This window comes from Ptiloglossa arizonensis, chromosome 9, assembly GCF_051014685.1.
Source record: "Ptiloglossa arizonensis isolate GNS036 chromosome 9, iyPtiAriz1_principal, whole genome shotgun sequence".
Taxonomy (NCBI): domain Eukaryota; kingdom Metazoa; phylum Arthropoda; class Insecta; order Hymenoptera; family Colletidae; genus Ptiloglossa; species Ptiloglossa arizonensis.
The window spans coordinates 5,886,164-5,912,246 of record NC_135056.1 but is presented as its reverse complement, the minus strand read 5'-3'; the positions used below and the strand labels follow the sequence as shown (position 1 = coordinate 5,912,246).

The 26,083-nt window shown below is 31.0% G+C and overlaps 2 protein-coding genes across 3 annotated transcripts in view; one reads left to right on the top strand and one right to left on the bottom strand.

Moving 5' to 3' along the window:
* The window catches only part of Cpr18 (cuticular protein 18), a 23,349-nt gene extending 9,037 nt beyond the window's left edge, over window positions 1–14,312 (bottom strand). Inside the window, exon 1 of the transcript XR_012993195.1 lies at window positions 13,957–14,312. The gene's annotated coding sequence lies outside the window, so the exon portion shown is untranslated. The remainder of the gene's footprint in view (window positions 1–13,956) is intronic.
* On the top strand, window positions 14,182–26,083 carry Cpr21 (cuticular protein 21). Of its 2 annotated transcripts, XM_076319388.1 has the most exons (3): window positions 14,182–14,292; window positions 15,934–16,371; window positions 25,974–26,083. In XM_076319388.1, the coding sequence occupies exons 1-2, from the start codon at window positions 14,182–14,184 to the stop codon at window positions 16,345–16,347; spliced, it is 525 nt and encodes a 174-aa protein (XP_076175503.1). In that variant the 3' UTR covers window positions 16,348–16,371; window positions 25,974–26,083. The 2 variants fall into 2 exon arrangements, with proteins under 2 accessions (XP_076175503.1, XP_076175502.1); XM_076319387.1 differs by lacking the exon at window positions 25,974–26,083 and having other exon boundaries at window positions 15,934–17,484.

The window sequence follows — 26,083 nt, the reverse complement described above, 5'->3', positions numbered from 1 at the left end:
ACGTTACGTAGCCGGCGATTAAGGAACCGCGTACGACGGGTTATGATAATTTATCACCTGTACTTCGCAGATCCACCTTCGACCAAAGTGACCCCCTTTTTATCGCTGCTTAATGAACGCGAAGGATCGTGTCTCTCGATTTTCGTTATCAATTTTCACCGATGCATTTCATTCCTCGATACGGATCGTGCAACACGCGCTGGAAATTGTTGCGATTTCACCGTGAACGACCAATGGCGGACACAGTGAGTCGAAACTGTGGAATTAATTTTCTTTTTTGCGCGAAGCGTATTGCGTTCGCGAAGAAACAGTTCTGAATAAGTCATTTTTATGAAGTACGACATTGTCGATAATGTCGTATCGAGGGCATCGTATTTTGTCGGTTCTTTTCGAAAATGAAATTTTGCTTCGGTTTAGCAAACGTGCGTTAAATTTCTTCCCTCGTTAAACGTTTTGACACTCTCGTTAGGTCATCATCAGGGACGTAATGATTGTGTTTGGGTTTTCTCTACGTTGTAGACAAGAGGTAGTCGTGTTAGAATGTGGTACATTCTTGACCTTGTACTTCTGGTTTCGTTTACTTATTTAGTGGCTTATTCGGTAGCCTCAGCTTAAGAGCCTCAGTGATCACTGTGAGTTATACTTTAACATTCCATATAAATCTCTATATTTTAACAAATGAACAGTTACATTTAATTATATATTTATTTTTTAATTTATATATATATATATATATATATATATATATATATATATATATAATTTTATTGTCTTATAATTTGAATCTATTTTTCAATTCATCGATATCATTGATTTTAATTCAATATCATTGATATACATTAAAACATTTTTGAGTCCATGACATCTAAGTACATATACTGCGTTGTTATTAAATGTAAATATAAACTTCATCGTTCCTAAATTTAAAATAATTTGTCTTACATCAGTTTATTCTTATTCCTTTTAATTGTACATGTTTGACGTTAATTGTTTAGGTTCAATCAACGTAGTCATCTTGTTACCGAAGAATTAAAATATAAAGTTCAAACTATGCTCGAATTTCCTATAATTATTAGGTTTTATTTATTAATTACGCATTATTTATTTATATTTTTTGTTTCTCTAAATAGAGAAGAAAATTTCGAAATTTCGTGCCATCGCTTACGTGGAACACTCTCTATATTTACAGACACATCGATTGGAAGATTTATAGCAATTTTTTATTGTTTCCGGGTGCTTGTATCGCTGATGTTAGATAATTCGCAAGCTTCGTTATTAAGAAAGTCGCGATCGTAGATGGAATTCTTAAAAAGGTTTCTTCTGAACAGCTTTATGTCGCGGTGGGCGATGACAACAATATAAATTGAGATTCATTTATTCAATTTTTAAATGTTCAAAATAATCTGTTATTTCTATTTTTTGCCTCGGATAAATTTAACACCTATTATCGTAGTAGCACGACGACGAAATGAGATATTACGAAATTATTTATATCGGAGTAAGAATAAGAATTTGTTTGTAAACCGTTTTTAGTTTTCCTTAAATGATTTATGAATCGTTAATTAAAATTTGTTGCTCATGGAATTCTAATTCAGTTTATATTTATTATCTATTATATACAGATACTTGCACATTTTACGATGAAACGAAGAAAAATTAAAATCACTGTGAGTTTCAGAGAAAAGGATCTAAAAAATATATCGAAGTTTGTTAATATCTTTTACAATTATCGATTTTCGAATTATTACTTCAAAATTTTTGACGTCATTAAGCATTAAAATATACTTAAATTTTTAACAATTTATATAAGTTTGGATCAAGTGAAAGAGGAACAATCTATTTTTCGAATTGTGTCTACAGAATCAAAATATTGGGAAGAAATTTAAATTTAAACTAGTGAATTCTTGACCTTGTAACTGTACTCATTTTTTTCGAACACAAAGTAATCTATTCTAAATGTTTTATATCCTACATCTGTAATTTCGAGTCTACAGCCATTTATTTTGCGACATAACGTACCAATCGGTGCGAATTTTTTACGAATCACTTTCTTAAGCTTTTAACACAAATTTAATATTACGATGTTCATATTTCAAGTAATGTAATGTAAAGTATGGGTGAAAGTTTGTGCACTGGCGGAAAAATTTCAATATTCGTGTGAACTGTTAAACGTGTAAATGTTATTTAATATTGTCCAAATAGGGTAGCAAATTTAAACGATCATAGTTAAATATTAGTCACAATATGAATGATAACATTAGTTTGTATTTACAAGACACACGAAGTGTTACGTAGCAATTTCAACGAAAGTTCATGCAGTGAATAAAAAACGAAACAACATTCAAACTATGGTGTATTCACGATAAATAATTTACGAGATACTTACTCATTAAAGGCCAATCGTTTATAATTAGATATTGTGAAGACTAGCGCTACACGGCTGGTTGTGTAAAGATAGATTTTATGTACTTCAAGTTCGTTTAAAGTCAACGGATTAATATTTTACATCGATATGTGTAAATACCAAATTTTACACTTTACTTGAAATTTCTCTTTTCCCACGATTACTAAATAATTGCGAACGACTTTCTATGTTTTTTCCATAGTTATTAAAATATTTCAATAAGTTATAGATAATTCTTATACGTCTGTTGATATTATCAACATATTTAAAAATCGAATACTTTTTTCTTTCTTAAAGGAACGTTCCGATTTACCATCTAAAAGAAGGTGGTAATTTTGAAAATATGTTCCTACATATGCAAATGGTTTCATTGACCTTACTAAGGTTAACTAAAACGTCTGATCCAATACGACTCGTAATTCCTTCCAGGACTAATATTTCAAGTTCCCATTTATACACACGTGTATTAGTTTGATGAATGTGACAAGTTTCGATAGTGTAATAGGTTACTCGATATGTTTTGTCGTTCGATAAGAAATGGAGTTATTAGGTTCGTCGTTTTATTTTTCTAAAGATGATACTACTGTTTGATGAACGTGTACGAAGTTTCATTTAGATCTGTCAACTCATTCGTATATTTACAGTTCTTCAAAGTTGAAGTGTCATAGTGTATTTTTACCATGGAAAAAACGATAAAACTTATTGAACAACCTGGTATACGTCTGAAGAATAAGGGTACTGTATCTATCTTCTTTCTGGTAAGTATTTTCAATAAATTCCTGAGAATCAGTCTACATAGCAATTAGTCTAGTGTTCCATGGTTAGAACTTAGGTACACAAGGGCACAACTGTCCAAGAATTTTTAATTATTATGTACATATTTTGGGTAATCAACCCAAGTTTCAATACGTGAGGTTTGTTGTGACATTTGTCTATTCAATTTGCAATGTTACAATATTATATAATCTAATGAATTTCGACCAGACATTTCAGCAAAACTCTAAGACTTTGATACTTAACAGAAATGACGTTCGTAGTTGACATTGTTTGACGTTTGTCCTTTTGCAAAACTGTAAAAGTATTTCGACACTGTTACCATCATGTTAGCTCCATAATCCTAGAGTAGTCACGTGGAAACTGACAGACTCCACTCGACAAACATTATTTTATAACTAATAAAAACGTAGCACCTAATATCCTAACTTTTATCTACCTTTTACCCAACTCGTTATACAGTTATTAAAACAATACTAGTGTACTATAATCCGATATATGGTTTGCATTGGAAAATAACAACCACTAAACCGAACAAAACACTAATATGCCTTTTTTAATCGAGATAAGTATCGTTCAATATATACATTAAATTTTATATTCATTATGAAATTTGTCTACATGTTTACAGTGACAATGAATAGTACATTATTGTCACGATATTTTTAAATATTCTACAAAATATTATTATACATTTTTTAGGTAAATATCACATTTATCATGTATTTTTGAAATAGAACAATAAGAGCTGATTATTTATTTGGAGAGTTACAAATTTGGGTGTTTCGAAAAATGGTGCTCGAGAATGGTGCTTTATCAAATATAAACATTTGATAAGAAATCTATCGAATGCGACTATAGCAACGTAATATGAAAATATACACGTAATGTTTATTATTCTACATTCAGTAAATATTCACATTCTTGCCATAATTATTTTGTGCAACAGTGATATCAAGCTATTACAAATCGGTAAAAAATTTCTTTCATCTATCGATCATAATATGACTACAGTTTGATAACAAGTAAAACCTATTAATAATTTAAATAAATACATACCGATGCAACGTTAATAGGCAAATGGACTATGTCCTATTATAAAATAAGGCATAGAAAGATTGGTGAATATGCGTAATTCATTTTTTCCGGTTGTAATATATTTGTGAAATACATTCATATAGAGTAATTAGAAAATTCTAATGTAAAATGAAAAGAACGTGTACATCGCTTGTATTTACAAAAATTACTTGTAGTTGACCCCGCCAAACTGAGTACCCCAATATTCTAGAGTTAATAATAATTTCTGTAAGTCGCACAAATGATAGAATATTAATGATAGAACATATCGATAAACACATACTTAATGTCCATACATATTGATATGGCGTACATGCAGTGATGAAAATATAAGGTCAGGTCAACTTCATTCATCTTTAATATTCATTTTATTGTTTTAAAACTGCAGTTTGAAGTAACGCACTAAACTAAAAGTAGCTATATTTCAAGAACAAATGATTTTAGGATTCACGTACATTAGGACTTGTTTCTCAGTTTTAAGACGAAGAATACGTCGGTAAATTTTGCAACAAGACTTCGCACTCACCCTGTATACGTGTCGGAAATGATAATAAATGGAGAATAATATGTGATAACTGGTGAGGCGTAACTTGAGAGCGTACCTACAACTTTAGAAGATAGTTTCCAGACATTATATCTAACGAATGTCTAACTCTTGAAAAGGCCATTTAGCAGAAAATAGAACAATGAATTCGCTCTAAAGTCTAATCTAACTATTCTTCCAAGCATTTCCCATATATAAATTATTTTATCGCGTCCACTACTTTCACCCGCAAAATTCTAGAAAATGAAATTACAATCCCGAGTAAATGGACCAATTCTGGTCTTCGAATAAAATTTCTGGGAAAAGGTAGCAGAAACTAAAGGTCTTTGATCTAACCTAGATAACTAGAGTAAACATTATATAAAATAAAAAATAATTTTTTAAATAATTAATCACTTGATGACATTAATTGTGAAAATAATTCTTAACAAATGATTATTTGATGTATAAAAACCAAATCGATTAATTTTAAAATATTTTTACAAATAATTGATTACATAATAGATTAAATTTATTTAAATGTAAAATTGTATAAAAAATATTATTATGCGACTAATTGAAACGGAATAATTTAGAAAAAAATTATATGCTCGTTCATACGAACTAATATATAAATATTTAGAACTAACATACGATCGAAGGAAATCATTTATTATTCCAGAATCATCTTGATACAGTAATATTATTTTCATAATATTTTAGTTAAATAATACTCAAATTTGCTTTCTTTGCGTCTTGAACGATCAACATTCAAATCTTGAAAAGTCTTCAGTTAGATCTCGAGCACCATTTTTCGAAACACTCAAATTTGTAACTCTCCAAATAAATAATCAGCTCTTATTGTTCTATTTACAAAATGAACTACTTGAAATTATTGCCCAATTGCAGTTTAGGTACACGACATATAAAATATACATCGTGTCGTTAAATGTTATTGGAAATTACAATATAAACAAAATCATTTTTTAAGCAAAGAAGAGTGTATGTGCAGATGATCGAATTTAAATAACTTGTTTTAAATAAACTAGAGAAACATATGTACAATAGATATTTAAGATATGAAACCAGTATTTATTGCACATTGTGTAAATAGACAATCTTTATTTCCGACAGTCAAGAATGTTAAATACTCAACCTCATTTTCTGAATAAATTATTGATCATCCCGATCGAATTAACTATGTTTTAATATTTTATAAATTACCTTATTACGATCAATTATTTTAAATCTTATTTAATTTCATTTAAGCCATTATACGGAATAAACATTGTTCATCTACATTTTATGAAACTATATTTTTTCCTCTTTATTAAAATTACTTATTGTAGATTATAAATACTACACTCGCGTTAGATTTTAGTATTTTCTTACCTATTAGTGCTTTTACAAAAGGTCGATGGATCAATTTAGACCAGAATTTATTTGATAAATTAATGTAATAAATTTTTCATTTATTTTACTAATTCTTACTTAAGTTCTGTTAATTAATAATAAGACGTGTTTTTGTTATCTCTCGTAATTGCTAAAGAACGTAAAAAATAAATTTTGTAGAAAACAATCCTAAAAAATATTCATTTCATTTTGAAGTGGCCCCGTGATTACTTGCAACCAGATTTCAAATTCTGTCTTACCGACCGTAAAACGAAAGTTGGCTAATAATCATACGAAGAAACTGGTAGATGACTCAAAAGGATGTTTCCCAGTATAATCTGGCCATTCACCTGCGTCTCCCACGACGTAGCAAAAAAGTACGAATTAAACGAATATCAGCAGACGCCCGCCGACAAATTTAATACAACATTGAAATTTCGCCAACTTAATTGAAAAAGCAGACAGATTTTAAGATTCGAAGTCACATCTTCTCTTAATAATTCCATTCATCAATGTATGTCACAAGATCAAACGCCAGTTTCCCAGCCGTAGGCGATGACCTATTACTAAACTTTATAAATTTGAACTACGTCACTTGCTGCGTTTATCGATTGCAAAGATTTTCAATAATATATACTACTTGTCATATTCGAAAATCGAGCAAAAATATATACACAAACAGGTACAGTTTATTGTATTTAGTAAACGATTCTCTTCAATATAATAGAATTTAAAAACACCGTAGTTTTCTTAAAACGTGAAACAAAAATCATAATTGCATCGACAATAATTTGTTAATAAACAAATGCCAAAACTAATGATAGACAAATAAAATAAAAAAACAGTAAATATCTATACAATATACATGTATATAATTAAAAATTCATACAACATTCTGTTTGCCAAAAAATGAAAATAAGTCTGATTAATTTTCCAAAGATAATAAAATAATAATGAAATAATTGTCTACTTCGTTCTTCCTTCATCTCTGTTACTTTTCTATTTTCTATTCCTTTTTCTTCTTTAATGTATCATCTTTCTAAAAATTAATCACACTTATTTCTACTCATAGGCAAAAAGAAAATTTTGTGAAGTTTTAACACATCTTACTGTATTATATGTACAATAGTTGTGTACGTATTCATTCTTTTCTGATTTATCATATTTAAGTGTTGGAATAACTTTTGGACGAAACACCTAACCTTTGACTATTTTGAAAGACTAAACTTTCTGTCTGATGTAAGCACTTCCTATTTTACCTTTTTATCATTAGTTTTGAAATTCGTTTATCATGAGTTCTTCTTATTCATATTCGAAATTACACATTTCGTTTCATATTTTAAGTTAAATAGCGCGTCTACATACAGAAATTATATTATACCGAAAAGAATTCGAACCTGCGATCGAAACGTTCAATATTATCAATAAACTATACTTACATGCGCAAAGCACACTTACTTTGGTTTTCTTTCGAAAGATTTTCGTTTTCGCGTAATTTTCGAAAAAGAACCGCGTTCGATGCGCTTTCTGACATTTCGCGTTTACGTGCACGTGGAGTCGTTCGAATCTCTCTTCCTTTTTACAGAAACAGATTTATCACCGAATTACGAAACAATCTTGCGACATGTGTTTGTTAAATTTTTGCCATTTGGAGACATATTTGAAGAGGGGACAAATTGCCCCGTCATCTGTGCGATAATAAAGTAAAATGCTTTGAGCGAGGGAAAGAACGGTATATATTATTTTATCGCTTATTGTTCTCGGCAAAAACGAAATTTTTTCCTTTTTAAGTATGCTTTTACTAATAGGCGGGCGATCGACGAAATTTTCTTACGTCATTCGCAAAGTGAGATCGTAGACTTCAGATAAATGAGAATTCCTAACGAGAGGTGAATTTTAAATCACGTTGTTTCTTCGTCGTCGTTTGATAAGCCTTAATTATTTTAATGAAATCCACGCGTGTAAGTATTCAAAATAGAATACTTCCGGACTCTGGTAACTTTTAATAAGCATACAGTGGAAAGCAAGAATATTCGACCGTGTACAATTGAAAATTATAATGAACAATATAAGTAGCAATAAGTGAAACTGATAGCTTCGAAGCATTGTTCTAACTAGGATAAGGATACAACTGTGAGGATGACATTAGGAAAGTTCGAATAAATTCTATTACCTAAAAGTTGCAAAATATTCACGTTAAACACGATTCTAAAGAAATTTCGAAAAATGATTTCGAACATAATTCTCATTTATCGTGATTGGTTACTTGTGTATTTTGGGACTAAATAAACTCGTTATTGTTACACTAAAGAGGATAAAAATTAAAAATTCTAAACTCGTATTGTAAATAAACGAAATCTTTCCTTGGATTATATTTGTTACAATCGATTTTTTCTAATTCCTTTTATGAGTTTTACCATCTCGTAAAAATACAATACTGATAGTTTATTATCAGGGTCCAAACGAATCAATAATTTGACCTTGCTTGCACAAATATTTCAAATAAATATTTCTACTATTTTATCATAATTTTTTTAATTTCTAAGGAAAGTTTTACTAGCGCTATAATTGATCAATAAAAGTTTCTATACATTCGAAAAAAAACCAAGGTGTGATACATCGAGGTTTAAACGACTGATTTTTTGCAAAGTATTTTTCTTCAACGTTAAGAAACATCCAATTGCAAACTAAGATTACAGTAGAACAAAAGTACGTAGAGTGTTCCGGAATATGTAGCATAATCACAAGCACAAAGTTATATTTAAAAGAATATTATAGATAGTTGCGTTCGAGTTCTCAGTTTTGAGAAAATTGATTTTGAATGTACAAGTGATGCTTAGAAAATTATGTAAAATTCAATTTAACAAAGTGCATAGAAATAATTTATCTAATTTTATAGCGAAGTAACTAACTTTATAGTTAATAATAACTTTAGAGGAGTTATAATACATCTAAAGGTAGAAGTATAGTAATATATTCTTTATTAGATAGAGTGTACGAGTTATAACATTGTTTCGAAAATGTAACTTAATCTCGAACTTTGTTTGTTTTATGTATTATCAATTGACAAATCAAGTGACGTGATTTGATCTACTAAATCTTCGAAAGTTCGGATAATCCTTTCCTTCTGACAATTACGACAGGCCTTTGATATCTTTTCCAGGAGAACATAATTTCGAAAACATTATTATTTAAAATATGTATTTATGTATCAAATTTAGTATAAATTATTTCTATGTGTTGTATGCAAATTTGATGGATACGTATCATGCGATTCAATAAATCGAATTTTAAATAGTACATTATTTCCCTTCTAAAAATATTGAAAACCTGTCATATTTAAGTGAGAAGAAAAGAATTTTGGAAAGATATCTCTTTAGACGTTTCGTCAATTAATAATGTAAGGAAACAAGTACAGTACGAGATTAATTTACATCTTTTGGAACAATGTTATAACTCCATACAGTGTACATAATAAAAATAGTAACTTGCATTTTTTATCCAAAAGTGTATTTGTTCTCTTGGTATTTTCATGTGTATAATTCTTATCGTTACACATTTTCAAACATTATTTTTGGGGAATAGATATTGTAAAATTTATATAATAAAAGTTTTCGAGAAACAATTAATTCAAAACTTTTACACACACGTAAGGTAACCGTACGTAATATAAAACTCTCTTGTCAAAAACAAAAATTGGCTTACACGCGATAATTAAATATGTAAAAACTTAAGTGTTGTGGAAATATGTAAGAAAAATAACGTTCGGTGATTTAAAACTGGTATCTATTGTACACCTAGGAAATTTGTAAACAAAATTTAAAGAACGTAATTTGTGTTATAAAACAACAGTTTCTTTCTCAAAACGAAACCACTTCTGTCACATTTTGTTTGTTTCAGAATTTTCTTTTAATTATTCGTGCTACAATTTCTATATGTGTACACAATTATAATAATATGGAACTATATAACACGTGTACTTCGACAGGAAAGTAATAATTGTACCGACAGAAAAGTACATTTAACAGTAAACTAATTTTAAGCGATTCAAAATAAAGAAGATATTTAAGAATATTCGGTCTTTCAGAAAATGTTGAGAATATTCGAACAAAAACTGTTTCCCTTTCAACGACGAATTTTGATAAATACTCCAAAATCAATATGGCTGGATTTTGTGTATAAGGAAATAATTCACATGGTTGCAGGCAGAGTTTGTTATTTATCTGTTGAAATCTTGTGATGTAGTATCTCATATACTGTTCCATATTACGTACGTTTACTCTACCTCCACTAGATACAAATGGATACGTAACATTGTAAATATTATATTTACATTCAATATCGTAATAAGTCATTGATTATTCTTCAGTATTTGTTAAAATACACAAGTACATGGGTAAAAAATATTTTCGATATCAGTGAACAAAATATAATTGAAATTCCAGTTTTATGAATATATTCATAATTGAATAATAAAACACTTCTTTATTTAAGTAAAGATTTAAATCTTGAAGTGTCGTAAAGAAACAAATGAAATTCAATCAAAATAATTTCAAGCACCTACGAGTGTTGTGACACAATAACAGCATCTAAAATTCATAGACCCTTCTAAAAAACCGTAACCCTTAATCAACACTTCCAATTGAATCGTTAGTAACTCGTACAACTATAAACAGCCAAACACAGAAGTACGTTAAAGCTTAATTTCAATATTCGTGATTGTATTTTTTGCAACGTGCAGCTGGAAAAAATACAAATGTTTAAGCTCGAATAAAGCGATAGACTGTTATTGAACACAAGAATGGATAGAGTGTACAAAGCGTCCACTTTAATGCGCGAGGAGTGCAAGGATACGTTCGCCTGTACGTTTCGTTGGTCTGCAATTCACTGACGCGGATTTTTCGCGAATTTCCACGTATCCTCAGGAGAACGCGAGAAAGGCAGAAAATGAAAAAAGAAAAAAAGAAAATAAATAAATAAATAAATAAAAAAGACACGGTATTGTTTTCGAATAGAAGAGAATTGAGAACGAGGAATAACGTCGACGTTACTCTCGACTCTGCGACAGTTAACAGTAACGTCGTTCCGCGAGCATGAAAATTACCGGACGGTCGGGGCGTGCTTCCTGCAAAAAAATTTGGCAGTTAGCCTCTCGCACGGTGAAGATAGATTAACTTATGTATTCGGTTCGCGTGCTCTTCCCAAGGCTCCGGAGATTTGTTACGGGGCTGAATTTATAACACACGCGAAACACGAAAATTCGCACAAAGGGATCACCGGGTCAATGGAAGCATGGTAAAGGAATTCCATATTTGGCAGACCTTCTGCGAATTCGCGTTACGTTTCAATGCGCACCTCCAAATGCATTTAAAAGTATGACATCTGGCCCGGCTGTCTATTTTTATTTCTTTCGTATCTACAACATTCGTCGTTGAACGCTTGCACTTGCTGGGTCGAAATAGAGTTCTCGCAACAACGAATATCACGTTTAGTAAAATTTGATGATAATTTTGCAGCAGTTAAAGAACATTAATTAGAAGAATATTTATTGTGTAATTATTACAATAACGATCGAAACAGTTGGAATTTCTTCTTTTTGCTCGCGGGTATTTGTAGACGAATATTTGAGAATATTCCTCATTTTGTCAATAAGAGATATTTTTAACTCGACGAAACGAAATTATCGAGAGTTTTACGTTTCGATTGTACGACAGAAATATTTATAAGAGATGTAGGAGAAAATATTACTTTTTTTGAGTAATTGTAAAGAATTTAGAATGTGGTAAATCGACGACGAATATTAATATTAAAACGTATTAAATTGTTGATAAGGAAAGATACTTGAACGTATTGAAACGATATAAATGAAGATAACGTATTAAATGACAACATTAGGATACGTATTTTTGTATAATAACCAAAATCATGGGAAAACTTGGGAAAATTTACGTATCTATTTGTTTCAGGTTGCACATACAATTTTATAATACTTTTTAACATAAGAATAACATGAGAACGATTTAAAAGAATATGTAAAAGTATGGAAACCATATAGCCACAATCGAATAACAGTAAAACATGTTGATTTGATAATGAGGCAAAGTAAATTTAATTATTGTACAAAAATGCGTTATTTAATATTTTTATTTATTAACGGTTCAATAAATGCTAATATTTTGATTTGTTAGCGGTTTTGTTTCGTTTTTATTTAAAAAGTTTCTTAACGAGGATCGAATAATATTATTTATAATATTGTAATATTACTGAATAATGTTGTTCTTATTGTTCAAGTAACAATAGGACAACTTTAAATAAATTATTTTAAAAATGCAAATTTTAGTTTGAGTAGAATTTATAGAAAATAAAAGTTCTTGTATAGTAAGAACGGATACTTTATTCATTGATACCAAAATTTTCTTAATCCGTACAACTTTATATTATACCAAATACTGAATGATGTTTAATGATTTCTTATATTATAGATTGCAAATTATATTTAAAATAAAATTTATATTATTAAATGTTATAGAATGTCTGTATATTTCACTTCAATTAAGTTATGAAAAATATTACTCATTTAAATTAATAGGTAGTATACTTATAGGTAGTATAGGTAATATATACTCTACATTAATTATACACAGTGTGTACTACAAATACTCTATATTAACTGTACTTATTCCATGAAACTTTTATAATAAAATCTCTGAAATAACTGATTCTATGGAACTCTATGTGAATTTCAAAATATCTTTCATAATAATTAATAATTTCTTTAATAATTTATATATATATATATATATATATATATATATATATATATATATATAATATTTTCATAATTTCAAAAAGAATATTTTACAAAAATGTTTTTAATTGACAAATAGTTTCCCATAAAAATGCTACACATATTCTTTTATATAAATATGCAAGTTTTAATTTAATTAAAGGAAATAAAAGTCAATGATTTTTTTCAATGCCTGTATTAAAGTTTTAGTAAAAAACTATTTAAGATTAATTCAAAAATTCAAATGGCATATAGAAAATTAATAGTATTTGAAAATTGGAAAAAAGCGTAACAAAATAAACAGTCCAATGTTTCAAGCAGATCAAATACACGAATTAAAGTTAAAATACTCTAGAACGCTAGAGCTCATGCAATGGATTCGAATACTTTACTGTTGCGATGCATTTTACATAATATAGTTTGTTCTTCAAAAGTAGCAAAACTTTTCATTTCTCTTTTGATTTCTATTTTAAAAGAAACTGAATTTCTCTCGATGCAGTTTATTATTTTCTCAATCTGAAATTAATCGATTACTTGGACAAAATTCCTATTCAAAATTTCTATTCAAAATTTTGATTTAGATTATTCAAAATTTTAACTAAATTTGAAATACTTGAGCAGATTAAATTCGATCAGATAACTAGAATTCTTCGTATATATCAAATTTATTCACAAACTATTATTGCTCAAATAATCGAATAATCGACACTATCCAACCTACATTGAAGAATCAAATTACAAATATTGAAGTGTCACTTTTATAATTATTTAAAAATTCCCACGGAAAGCTAATTCGATGAAATTCAAATTCAATACTATAACAATCTCTTCGAAAGCACCTTTTCTCCCGTAATGTGTCTCAGGCAAGAACTTCTATCATAGATGAATATTTTACTACTAATGGAGGTAATAATAAAGAAATTTCGCATACTCTGCAGGCGTGGCTTCAACTAGGAAATTTTAAGTAGCACGTAAGTTAACCGTTTAAATCATACTCACGTATTGAGGTTGTGGGATATTTCTCTGACCGCAGATTTTTGAGACGATGCAAATGCGGATTTTTTCCGAGAAACTTCATGAACATGTCGCAGGTATCCAGTGCTATACGTTGACGAGACGTTGCGCGTCTGTGCTGTGGTCAGTGTTTCGCGTGCCCCTCTATTAGACCCTCCAGAAAATTTCGTAATGTTTGCCAGTGTCTAAGCCTCGGCCAGAAATCTATCAATGAGAGGGAGGTCCTCGCACCTCGCAAGGTTTCGGCACCGCTATATAAACCTGCCCGTTAGACTTGCTCTTTACAACGAGAAAACAACTCTGATCAACATGAACACTTTGGTGAGTTTCGCAGAGAACCGAGTGCCCGGACTTATTATTTGCCTTACATTAACACGTCGAGTGTCTCGGCTGACATCGATGGTCGCTGCTAGCCTTTGCATTTAGGCTGCGTCGGTCACCGGTGACCTACACTTCGATTTCTCATTTATGAACGTTCGAATAATATTAACTTCGTTAAGAGTACTGTAATACAATAAGTAGAAACATCGAATGTTTAATCACAATTTTGATCACTAGCTTGGTATTTATCGTGTTGCATAGGTAAATATTTTACAGACAATTTTTTAACGATTAAGAAATTTGTTTATATAGTAAATTTGTTTCATATTGATCGAATAAGTTTGTATTAAACTATTACGTAGAGATGTTCGAAAAAAGATGTCACTGGTATTCAAATTTATTTAAATAATTCGTGTTGTAATAGACATCAATTTTGAAGAAAAGTAATTTGATTCTTAATTAAATGAAAATTATTTATCTCGTAATTAAAGTCTCTAGATATTATTATACTGTTTGATCAATTTCTTCTCTTTTGGACGATCAAAATTTCTTTTACAGTATTATTAATAATCATTTGTGTGATTGCTGTTCACATATTATGTAATATAATATGAAGTTAATTTTACTCAGTTACTCGAAACGTATCTATCGCGCTTTAATAACAAAAATCTACTGTCTGTAAATTTATTTATATAATTAACCCTAACTTAAGACATTTCAATGTTTGAAATAATTACTCAAAATTAACTGCTTTAACTCATTCGTCGCGTTACGCTGTAAGTATTTTGTCTACTTTACTCATCTTTATGTTCGTTTAAACTTTCAAAATATAGTAGAATTGTGAATTTTCATTCTTAGTTTTGTTTCACTTTTGGTGTAATATTATTAATAAAATCGAATCATCGCGATATTACTTTATCATGTAGATATACTGCACACTTCGCTCATAGTTTTTCGTTGCATTTAACAAAAATTTCACTTATTTCTTCGACATTAACCAACTAATCACCGAGTACAAAATTTGATAAATCTCGTCACTGATAGGTGTTGAATATTCGCATTATTAAATCTGAGAAATAAATCACTTCGACCGTAACGATCGTATAAACTCATAAATTAATTAATTCCTTGTACTTAAGGACAAAATTTGAAACGGCAATGAATAATTTGTGCGTTTATTCGATCGTTAAAGTCGGGGACCGATTAAGAGAAATAACCTCTCCTCGGATCTGATAATTTCGATATTTATCAATTTTCCTAACTCCAAAAATGTTCATTCAATTAAAAATTCAATTACTTTCCCTCAAAATTGATGTTCATTACAACACGAATTATTTAAGTAAATTTAAACACCAGTGAAATCTTTTCTCGAACATCTCCACGTAACAGTTCAATATAAACTTATTCGACGAAGACGAAACAAATTGACTATATAAACAAATTTCTTAATCGTTAAGAAGTTGTCCGTGAGATATTTACCTATGCAACACGATAAATACCAAGCTAGTATTTCGTGCTCTTTCATTCGTTTAATCTCGTTTATCAAAATGGTGATCTTTTATCGAACGACGAAACTTATTGAACAACCTGGCACACAGCTAATAAAATGATATTGTCTAATAAAAGTAAATCTTTGTTTAGACTTGCGTCTTCTTCGGCTTCGTCGCGGTGTCCGCGTACGCTGCACCAGTTGAGAACGTCACTTCAGTACCCATCGTCGCGTACACCGCCGATGGACCCAACCCGGATGGCTCGTATGTCTTCAGCTACGAGACTGGAAACGGCATCAAAGCGGAAGAACACGGTGAACTGAAGAAGGTGAACGAAACGAACTCGGTGATCGTCGTTCAAGGATCCTACAGTTACCCTGCCTCCGACGGAGTCTCGGTGGCCTTGAGTTACGTTGCTGACGAGAATGGCTTCCAGCCAAAGGGCGACCACCTTCCTACTCCTCACCCGATCCCAGCTGGGATTCTGAAGGCCCTGGAATACATTGCCGCGCACCCCGAGCAAGACAAACCACCAGCGCAACGGCCTAAGCGATCCGCACAGTAGAAATAGGACAACATTTACGTGACGGTGGGTGTCACAAGTTCGTTCAACTCCATCGCCGCACTGTTCGTTTTTATAGAGTTACTTCTGTAACCGTTTTCACCATCGATACTCATCCCGCAAACGCCGCGAGACTTACAACGATTTTCTACAGTGTAACAGCTGCAAAGTGATATCACCTGACACATGTGCTAATGAAAACGTAACAAGCTTGTCAATTTGTACTATTGCCGGATGATGCAACGTTCGTATTAAACGCACGGTCCAATTACAAAATAAATATTTAAATGTTGATAAATACGATTCGTAAGTCGAGTTTCGTTTTACAATTCGTTGATCGTACGCAAGTTTCACGTTGTTTTTCATTTCCTTCTTCGTTGTTATTTCTTCGGGATATAATATACTTTGTCGCATTTACATTAAGAGATTTTTCGTTATAAATTTACGTAACTTTACCACCAGTTTCCTAGCAAGGTTCGATCTAATTGATACACAGAGGAACGTTTTGTAAATTGAATTAATCTATTGACTTCTTTGACGGGTGAAAGAAAATGCATTTCGTCGGCAGTGAATACCCTGTGTCATACATTTGTATTCTTTTATGAAATCGATCGAAGACTGTACAATTATACCGTTGACGACACAGTAAACTTGTATATTTGTAGTAATAATAAGAACCAGATGATGCGACGCTATTATTAAATGTTTGTTTCAATTACAAAATAAATATAGTAATTCGTAACGGAATCGTTTCCTCCATTCGGGCAAATTTTATTCTCAAATGAAAATGAAAATATTATATTTGTCATTATTTCTTCGTGAGAGTATCGTCAAGGTTTTCCCAATGAAAATAAGTTCTAACAAGACATCGATTGAATTATTTACAATTTCATATAAATAAAAGTTTTTCATTAGTGTTTTGAATAAATTATAATTTAAATTATCTAATCGAGGTCACGATTGGACTCCTCTTTGACAGAGAAACCTCACCAAACATTTGATAATGCTCTCGTAAATATACGATGACGTATAAAAATTTATACTTTGCAGTAATTGTTAATACTTCGTTAAGCGTGCTGCATTCATTTGAAGTGTTAACCGTTGACTATACATAATTTACTTTCGATATATCCCATTCACTTTTTTCAAGTGAAAAATTCACGCTTTCAAGTGAACTATTGGTCTTAATTTATCATTCAATTTATTACTCAATTTATCACCTGTTTTTATTTTCTTCGCTAATCTTACTCAAGATGCTTATTTTCTCTTCCTTCCTTAAACATTGGTTATTATTTGTTGTCCTTATTATTAATCGATTTCGAAAAAATATTATTAAGTTATATAACAAATTTAATCGGAGCAACCATACTTTATTTCTTTGTACAATAAGAATGTATTTTATAGCAATTTCTACATTTTATTGCATCGACAGTGAACGTTTTACGACTGGACGATTTAATTTGTTACACTTAACACTTTATTATTGTATCGCATTTCGGATAATTAATATTAATGATTTATCGATTGTAAGTACCATAATTTTCGCGTTAATTTTTATATGTCCAGTTCTTCTTACAGGAATTGAAAATTGTATATTTTTAAGAACGTATTGACACATTATTATATGTTTATTTAAAGTATATTTGTTGTAACATTTCCTTTTAATATGACAACAAACATACACACTTAAGGAATCTCAAGAACAATTAAAATCTTCGTTGGAAAGCCGCATCAAAGGAAGTACTCGTTTAAATAACACAATTATTTCTATCAGTGATGATTTAAATAGACGAATGCAAAACAAAATTTGGGTGCTGGTAATGGCGGTTCTTCGTCCGTCCGGAACGTGAACGAAGAACGAACTCCTTTTGTATTAAATAGGAATCAAAGTTTAATAAGTAGTCATTTGGGTCATGTGGTTAAACCAGTACGATTTAATGCCACAAATTGGGATGAATTTGAAACGCAATTCGATATAATCACGAAATTCAATAATTGGAATCATAATTCCAAGGTGACAGCGTTAATTAATTGTTTATATGGTATTACGATATAGTATCTATAATTTTATTAAATTACAAGATGTTTTGAGCTTTCGATTTCCATGACAGCGTTGCAAGTTTATGTTTCACTAAATTCCAAAATTTTGGACAAAAATTTTAACAAACAATTATAGAAATGGCAAAAAAAAAAGTAGAAAGTTTGTCTCGCGATGTATTTCCGAACTGCAGTTCCGAAGCAAAGAATCGTTTAGATACTTTGCAATTGATCGATTCATTATGCGATATTGAATTACAGTAACAACTAGAGTTTATATGCAACGGTGACTAGAGCTTTGGTGATAAATCTCATAAATGACATCGACATTAATGTGAACAGACATCAATAAAATATTCCCTTTCAAAGCAGAAATGAACGTGGATAAAATTATGATTCAAGTTCTAGAAATCGATTTGACGATAAAAATAATTCTGACCACAGAACGAATAATTTTGATAAATCTGGAGATACACAATTTAGACAAAAATTAATACAGAAGCGATGAAAGCATTAGTAACGAAAAGAAAAACAAAAGAAAAAATCAAATTAAAGGAGATTAGTTTGATTGATATTAATTATTCCTCCAGGATTCGTGTAAAGAATTTGTTTCCTAATACAAAATATATTTTATTTAAAAATTGTTCAATATCGTTTCAGGTTATGTCGTATACATTTATGATTGTTTCTTTTAAGATGTTTAGAGAGTTTCTTTTGTCATTCTTTCTTTCTTTAAATGTTAAAAAAATGTATTTTGTGATTTGGTTTTGTACAATGAAATGTCAAATAATTTGTACATAAATGGACAAATTATTTTCGATATAATTTGCAAGAGGGGCCGGGAAGTATTTCTGTTTCATGTGTCGCAGAATCTTTATTCCAATCTCTATAATTGCTACACGAAAAAACAATTGTGTTCATATTGGACATCTTATCTATTATGGACTCTTTCTTCCGAATATGAAAGTATATTCGTGTATTTTGAGTTTAAATTTTCCAAAGAAAACGAATTGCTCTATAAATTCGAGCAGAAGGATTCTTCGAGTTAACAATTTGGAGGATCTTGGATTACAAACTGCCCATCACATGTAATATAAACGTTTAAAATCCAAGTAACACGAACACAGGAGCTGATTTTCCAAGAAACGAAGTTTCAAAAGACACAAGCACATACTTAGAAACTCCACGAACGAAATACGACACATTGAAGATATTTTTTTCTAAGGATAATAATCAAGTTGGAATCAAGTAACAAATCCAATTGACACTGGCGATAATCCACCTATCAAGCAACCACCACGTCTGTTACCTACTCATCGTCGGATCGAGGCTGACAATTTTATAACAAAAATGTTGATGCAAGACGTTATAGACGAATTATCTCGGTTTAGAAGAATTTTTCATAAAGAATTGTAACTGAAAGCTGTGGCTCTACAATTAACGAAATTTTGTCGATTTATGTTAAAAATTAACTCTGCGCTTAAATGGATTTTCAGAAGGATTGATCCGTTGGATCTTGTTGGTTGACAGAGATTCAGGTGTATAGGGCACTTTCGATAGCACTGCTAATAGTTTGTAGTGGTATGGTCCCAGTTGGGGTTAGGGATGTTCGGTGACGATCTTTGAGAAAGGTCGCCCAAAATGAGATTCCGCGATAACACTAGAGACCTACAGCGGTCAGAGTCAGGATGGTCATTGGTCGAAATAACATTGATCGCAAACTCGGCCTAGTCTGTGTTGGACAGTTTCTGGCAGGACCTTTCACATGTGAACAGAGACAAGTGAGTTTTGAAAGGATACTTAAAGAACGGTGCAGAGTTAAGTTAGAAAGAGCTGCAGCGAGAAGAGAAGGATAAAGAAGAAACAAATATACAAGATTGAGTTGATTTTTATTTTATTTTTTTAGATTCATTCCAATTGGTCATGCATCAGACAACGAAGGCTTTCGAAAAGGTCTCGAAGCGACTAGTAACCGATTCAGCCACTTATGGTTTACATAAGCTTCGAGCAGAATTGTCTCACGTTAGGGATATGTAACCGTACTTGATCGTGCTTCACCGTAATCGGAGTTTTTTGCGTTTAGAATTTAATGGTCTCTCAGGTAGATCCCCTGATCACCAGGTGGAAGGAGACGTGTGTACTCGGTTTGTTTGGATAGAGGATCGTGAAGGAGGAATTGGAATCGGTATACGCGAAACATTCCAAAGTAGAGTCTTGGAAAAAAGGGCGCGAAAAGAAGAACAATTATTTGCTCACAAGTCAGAAATGTTTAGAGGCTAGGTTTGGTTCGAGGTTCTGGAGGATGCACACTTGATTTCTTTAAATCAAAAGTGCCCTTAAAAGAGTCAAGTACTGTACCGAATGAATAAGAGGAACTTACAAATTGGACAATTTTTAAATGCAATTGGAAAAACACAAAATGAAAGAGAAGATGATCCGAATTGGAATACATTACACAAGACATGAAACAATTATCTGGATAATCCGAATTGAAATACGTTACATAAGACGTGAAACAATTATCTGGTAAATCCGATAATACGTTATATAAGACGTGAAACAATTATCTGGACAATCTCACACTGGTTTCTTTTAAGTTGGATACTTTTTTTCCAGGCAGGAGTGTTTAGAAAGTTTGAACAGAACAAGTTGAAAATGCTGCAACAATGACGACCATTTTCTTTTTAAGGTGGAGAAGTGAAAAAGCACCGAGTGGTTAGGCTGGAAATTAATGGTGAAATCTAAAAGTTAAAAATTAATGAAACGCAAGTTTTTACGGAAATCACTTGTCATTTTTCGCTCAAGTGTTATAATGTTTTAGTATGTTCTCCTTTCCACTGAGTGTGTCAATAATTGGAAATGGACAATTGTCGACGAAACAACTAACAAACTATTTAACGGTAGATACTCTGGAGATTTCAGAGATTTCAGGAGATACATTTTTCGATGTTCTATTCGTTCTATTAGTTGTTCATTAATTTATATCAAAATAAGATCACGTCGTCTCGGAAGTCGTGTGTGTCGTTCGATTACATTTTTAATTAACTTCAGTTCAATGCCTTTGTTGTCTGGTGAAAGGAAACACACCCTGTCACATGAACCTTCTTCATTCATAAACATTTATTGTTTTCCGAAATCAGTCTTACAATGTCTTTTCTATTAAACCTTTGAAATGATAATACATCGTTATTATACCGTAGCACAATATTGCATAATTGTATAATAGCTAAATAAATTGAGTTTCTAATTAAACGAACATATTAGATTATTCATGCGGATTAACCATACCTCTTCCTTTCAAAGAAGTGATTAGTTTGTATTGTGTCAGAAATGGAAATCATTCGCAAACAATATTAAAGGTTTCGTAAGTAATAAAATCAATAAATAACAGAATGCAAATTTTAGATGAAATGAAACAACATATTTCTCATCTTTCGTTTAACGAAGTAAATTCTATTACTCTACTTTTGAAGTTTGTAAAATAACTTAATTTTATTTTTAAAGTAAATATTTTAACTAAACAACGTTGGACTTTATATTTTCCAATTACATTCATTACATCAAAAGATGTTCCAATTTAATCTGTTCGATGAGATTTATTTTATTATTTTATGTAAGGTTTTTTGGTTAGTAAGGAATAGGTCAACATACGTATTGGAACCAGTAACAGTGAAACATTATTCTATCATATGGTTCTGTATTTTAAACGTCATTGACTTATCAAAATCTTTTATGAAGACTAATATAAAAAATGTAATTTTATTTTTAACAACGAACATAAGTATAAATCATATAATAAAGAAAAGAGTATAAAGAATGAATTTAACATATCTAGAAAAGAAAACTAAATCAATAGAAATATACTTATGAAATGTTTATCTTCAATATTTTTCCATTCTACAAATAGCTTTAAATTAATTATGAGAAGACTAATGCAATCGATAAACTCGAAAGACGTATATCATTCCTTTAAAACGTTTACTAACAAAAATGTTTAATGATACCCTCAAAGAGGGCATACGACATAAAATAAAAACAAAAATTTCGCCTTTAAAATTTTCGTTCTTAGTTACATTTCACTGAAAAAAAGAACTCATCCAGGACAAAAATATTGATTACCAACAACAATTATATTCTGTCGATAACCAACTGTTGTACAATCACAATATAGTAAATTTATATAGCCTTATATATCGGCTTAATGTAAAGCTACATATGAATCGAATTTATTTTGTTGCTCCTTATAGTGACACAAAGATGTCCAGTTAAAAAATTCTAGACAGCTTTAAATTTTTTATTTGTTTTCTAAATTGTTGTTGTCATTGTTAGAAAGATAAGACAAATTAGATTGCTCTTTGCAATCGATACCAAAATTCTTCGTTCATTCGGTTGATCCATTGATCTGAAAAGAACAAACGAAATCAATTCCTCAACTATATTCCAAACCTTAAATTCTTATAGAAGAAAAGTGTCCAGACCACTCGTTACAGACGAGTATATTTTTATTAAAACTTATTCCTTTCGGCAAATTATCGACAGCTCGTAACTTGCAATGTTCTGGACTAATACCTCTATAATTTCCCTATATAAGAAGCATTATAGTAGCTCTGCACATAAATGAGAACTAACAGTAAATTACAAGTATGGCCGCCTCGTTCGTTACTTCGCTGAATCCCAGCCGAAGAAAATAAGATCCTCGCGCGTTGTAATGTCACGTGGAACATAATGTCTCGTCTATTCAGTACTTCGGAGCATTCTACTCGTCGGTTCGTTCGTTTCTCCTATTCGAAGCTGTTGCCTCTCGTAGTACTGTCAATTAGACCTCACGCACGCGGCGCAACGCTCTATACAAACGACGAAAGAAAAAAAAAAAAAAAAAAGAATGAAAGAAACTGAGATGACCGGAGTGAGATATATGGCTACATTTTACGAACGTGTTCAGCGTATGAAACTTATGACGTCATTAACCATTGACCGACATCAGTTCAGACTTGTCACACATTACACGTAAAACGACAGTGATGCATGGGCCTGCAAACGAAAAAAGAGAATTTTACGAAAGTCCCGCGTGTTTCGTACGACACGCGTTACTCGTTAAAATCATAATTGACACGGGAGCATCGGTTGGATGTACGAAAGGTGAACGAAAGAAGTGAAATTATTTTTCAAGATTATCTTTAAAAGTAATTTTATTTTCATGGAGATTATATCGTGACATTATAATTGGAATCGATGAAGTTGCAAGATTGCTTATTGGGCAACCACTTACCGAAGGAAACGAGTTAAGGACCGTGTGTGAAGTTATGCGTCGCTCACAATGCGTTATCGTCCATTCGAGTAGAATCGATTTGAACGTTGCGCTTGACGTTAATCTAGTTTTTAGATGTTTTCCATATTTAGTCTATCGTTTGTTGCAGCGATTAGATCACGAATCTGTTAACCATTGCAAGTTGTTTCCTTACGTAAGTGTATGAGAAATGTATACTGGATGGAGCAATAACAATTACCGTCTCGAATATCTCCCAAACTATGAGGTCGAGAAAGAAAGTTCTCCGATAAAAGTTGTAGGGTATTAAAGCGGACATCGTATGCTCGTAACGATTTTTGTGCAGATGGAGTCGTTTACAAGATACAAAAGGTCATACTTGGTTTTTCTTACGGTGTGCCATATTTTTCTATCCAATTTGGTGTTATTGGAAATAGTGCATCGAATATGGTTATTTCGAAAGTGCCCAGGTGTGGACTACGTTATTGGTTCTAGTAAAACCTAAAAACAATCTTTCATTGAACGATTAAAAATTACCGATTAATGATTACAGATTACACATGCATTACCCGATTATTGACCAATAACAGCTATTACTATGTAATTAATAATTATAATTGTTACGATTGCTTTTATAAGAGTGAACAAGTCAAAGAGTTCATTGGACTCTCCAGAACAGTATACTAGATTGTTCGATAGGTTCTGTCGTTTTTTCCATTGTAAAAAAATACTGTGACACTTCAACTTTGAACAACTGTAAATATACACATCTTTAGAAAAATAAAACGACGAACCTAATAGCTCCACTTCTTATCGAACGACAAAACTTATTGAGCAACTGATTATATATATGTATATTTGCTCCCTTAATTTGTATAAAAATCCCAAACCAGAGTGGTCTCGTAATTTTCAAAACTCGCGAATTTTAAACGACTGCAGTACGTGAATTACAATGAAACGATTTTAACGAGTAAAGTAAATCTTAAAATAAATACCAATTTATATCGATCTTGTCGTGATAGTCATAAAATTGATCGGATAATATTTTTTCTGAAAAACATAATGCACATCAATACTATTTAATTTACAATACGCTCCTCTAGCCAAAAAAACCATCGTCGTTAAAAATCACTCAGACAAAATTTCATTCGAATAAAACGCAACGACGTTTATTCGGTCGACGAGTTAAATATTTCTACGTTGATTGTGAAATATTTCATTTTGTAATTTTAATCACAGTATTTTACAGTATTTTACAGTATTTTACAGTATTTTACAGTATTTTACAGTATTTTACAGTATTTTACAGTATTTTACAGTATTTTACAGTATTTTACAGTATTTTACAGTATTTTACAGTATTTTACAGTATTTTACAGTATTTTACAGTATTTTACAGTATTTTACAGTATTTTACAGTATTTTACAGTATTTTACAGTATTTTACAGTATTTTACAGTATTTTACAGTATTTTACAGTATTTTACAGTATTTTACAGTATTTTACAGTAGTTTACAGTAGTTTACAGTATTTTACAGTATTTCACAGTATTTTACAGTATTTTACAGTATTTTACAGTATTTTACAGTATTTTACAGTATTTTACAGTATTTTACAGTATTTTACAGTATTTTACAGTATTTTACAGTATTTTACAGTATTTTACAGTATTTTACAGTATTTTACAGTATTTTACAGTATTTTACAGTATTTTACAGTATTTTACAGTATTTTACAGTATTTTACAGTATTTTACAGTATTTTACAGTATTTTACAGTATTTTACAGTATTTTACAGTATTTTACAGTATTTTACAGTAGTTTACAGTAGTTTACAGTCTTTTACAGTATTTCACAGTATTTTACAGTATTTTACAGTATTTCACAATATTTCACAGTATTTTACAGTATTTTACAATATTTCCCAGTATTTTACAATATTTCCCAGTATTTTACAGTATTTTACAATATTTCCCAGTATTTTACAGTATTTTGCAATATTTCCCAGTATTTTACAGTAATTTCAGTTATTTCAACGAAACTTTCAACCGACCGAGAACGTTGCTCACCTTTGGTATAATCGAGCATAAAAAAAAAATGGACTCCCTCGTTCCCGATAAATAATTACTTCTACAACGAACGAGTGGAAAAGTAACCACGAATTGATCAATTACTGCCCGACTCTACCTACCGTGCGCTGCTCGTTGTAACCCGAGTCGCCGATCTTCACGTTCCAAACGATCGGAAGCTTCGAGCGGTCGTTGCATCTGCGACGGTACCGTCGGAATCGTTTGAACCGAGTGTACACTACGTGTATCTTTACAGGGATCTCCAGCCGCAGCGGGAATGCTGAACGAGGAATGGTACGGGGAGACGAAATATCTAATCGGTGCCGCGATCATCCCGCATCCTCCGCGGCTGCAAATCCTAGCCGC

Bases quoted from the DNA above. Each gene is read 5' to 3' on its own strand.
- Cpr21 (XM_076319388.1), top strand. From the start codon at position 14,182: ATGAGAGGGAGGTCCTCGCACCTCGCAAGGTTTCGGCACCGCTATATA. The intron at 14,293-15,933 runs GTGAGTTTCGCA...ATCTTTGTTTAG, and splicing joins TGATCAACATGAACACTTTG to ACTTGCGTCTTCTTCGGCTT.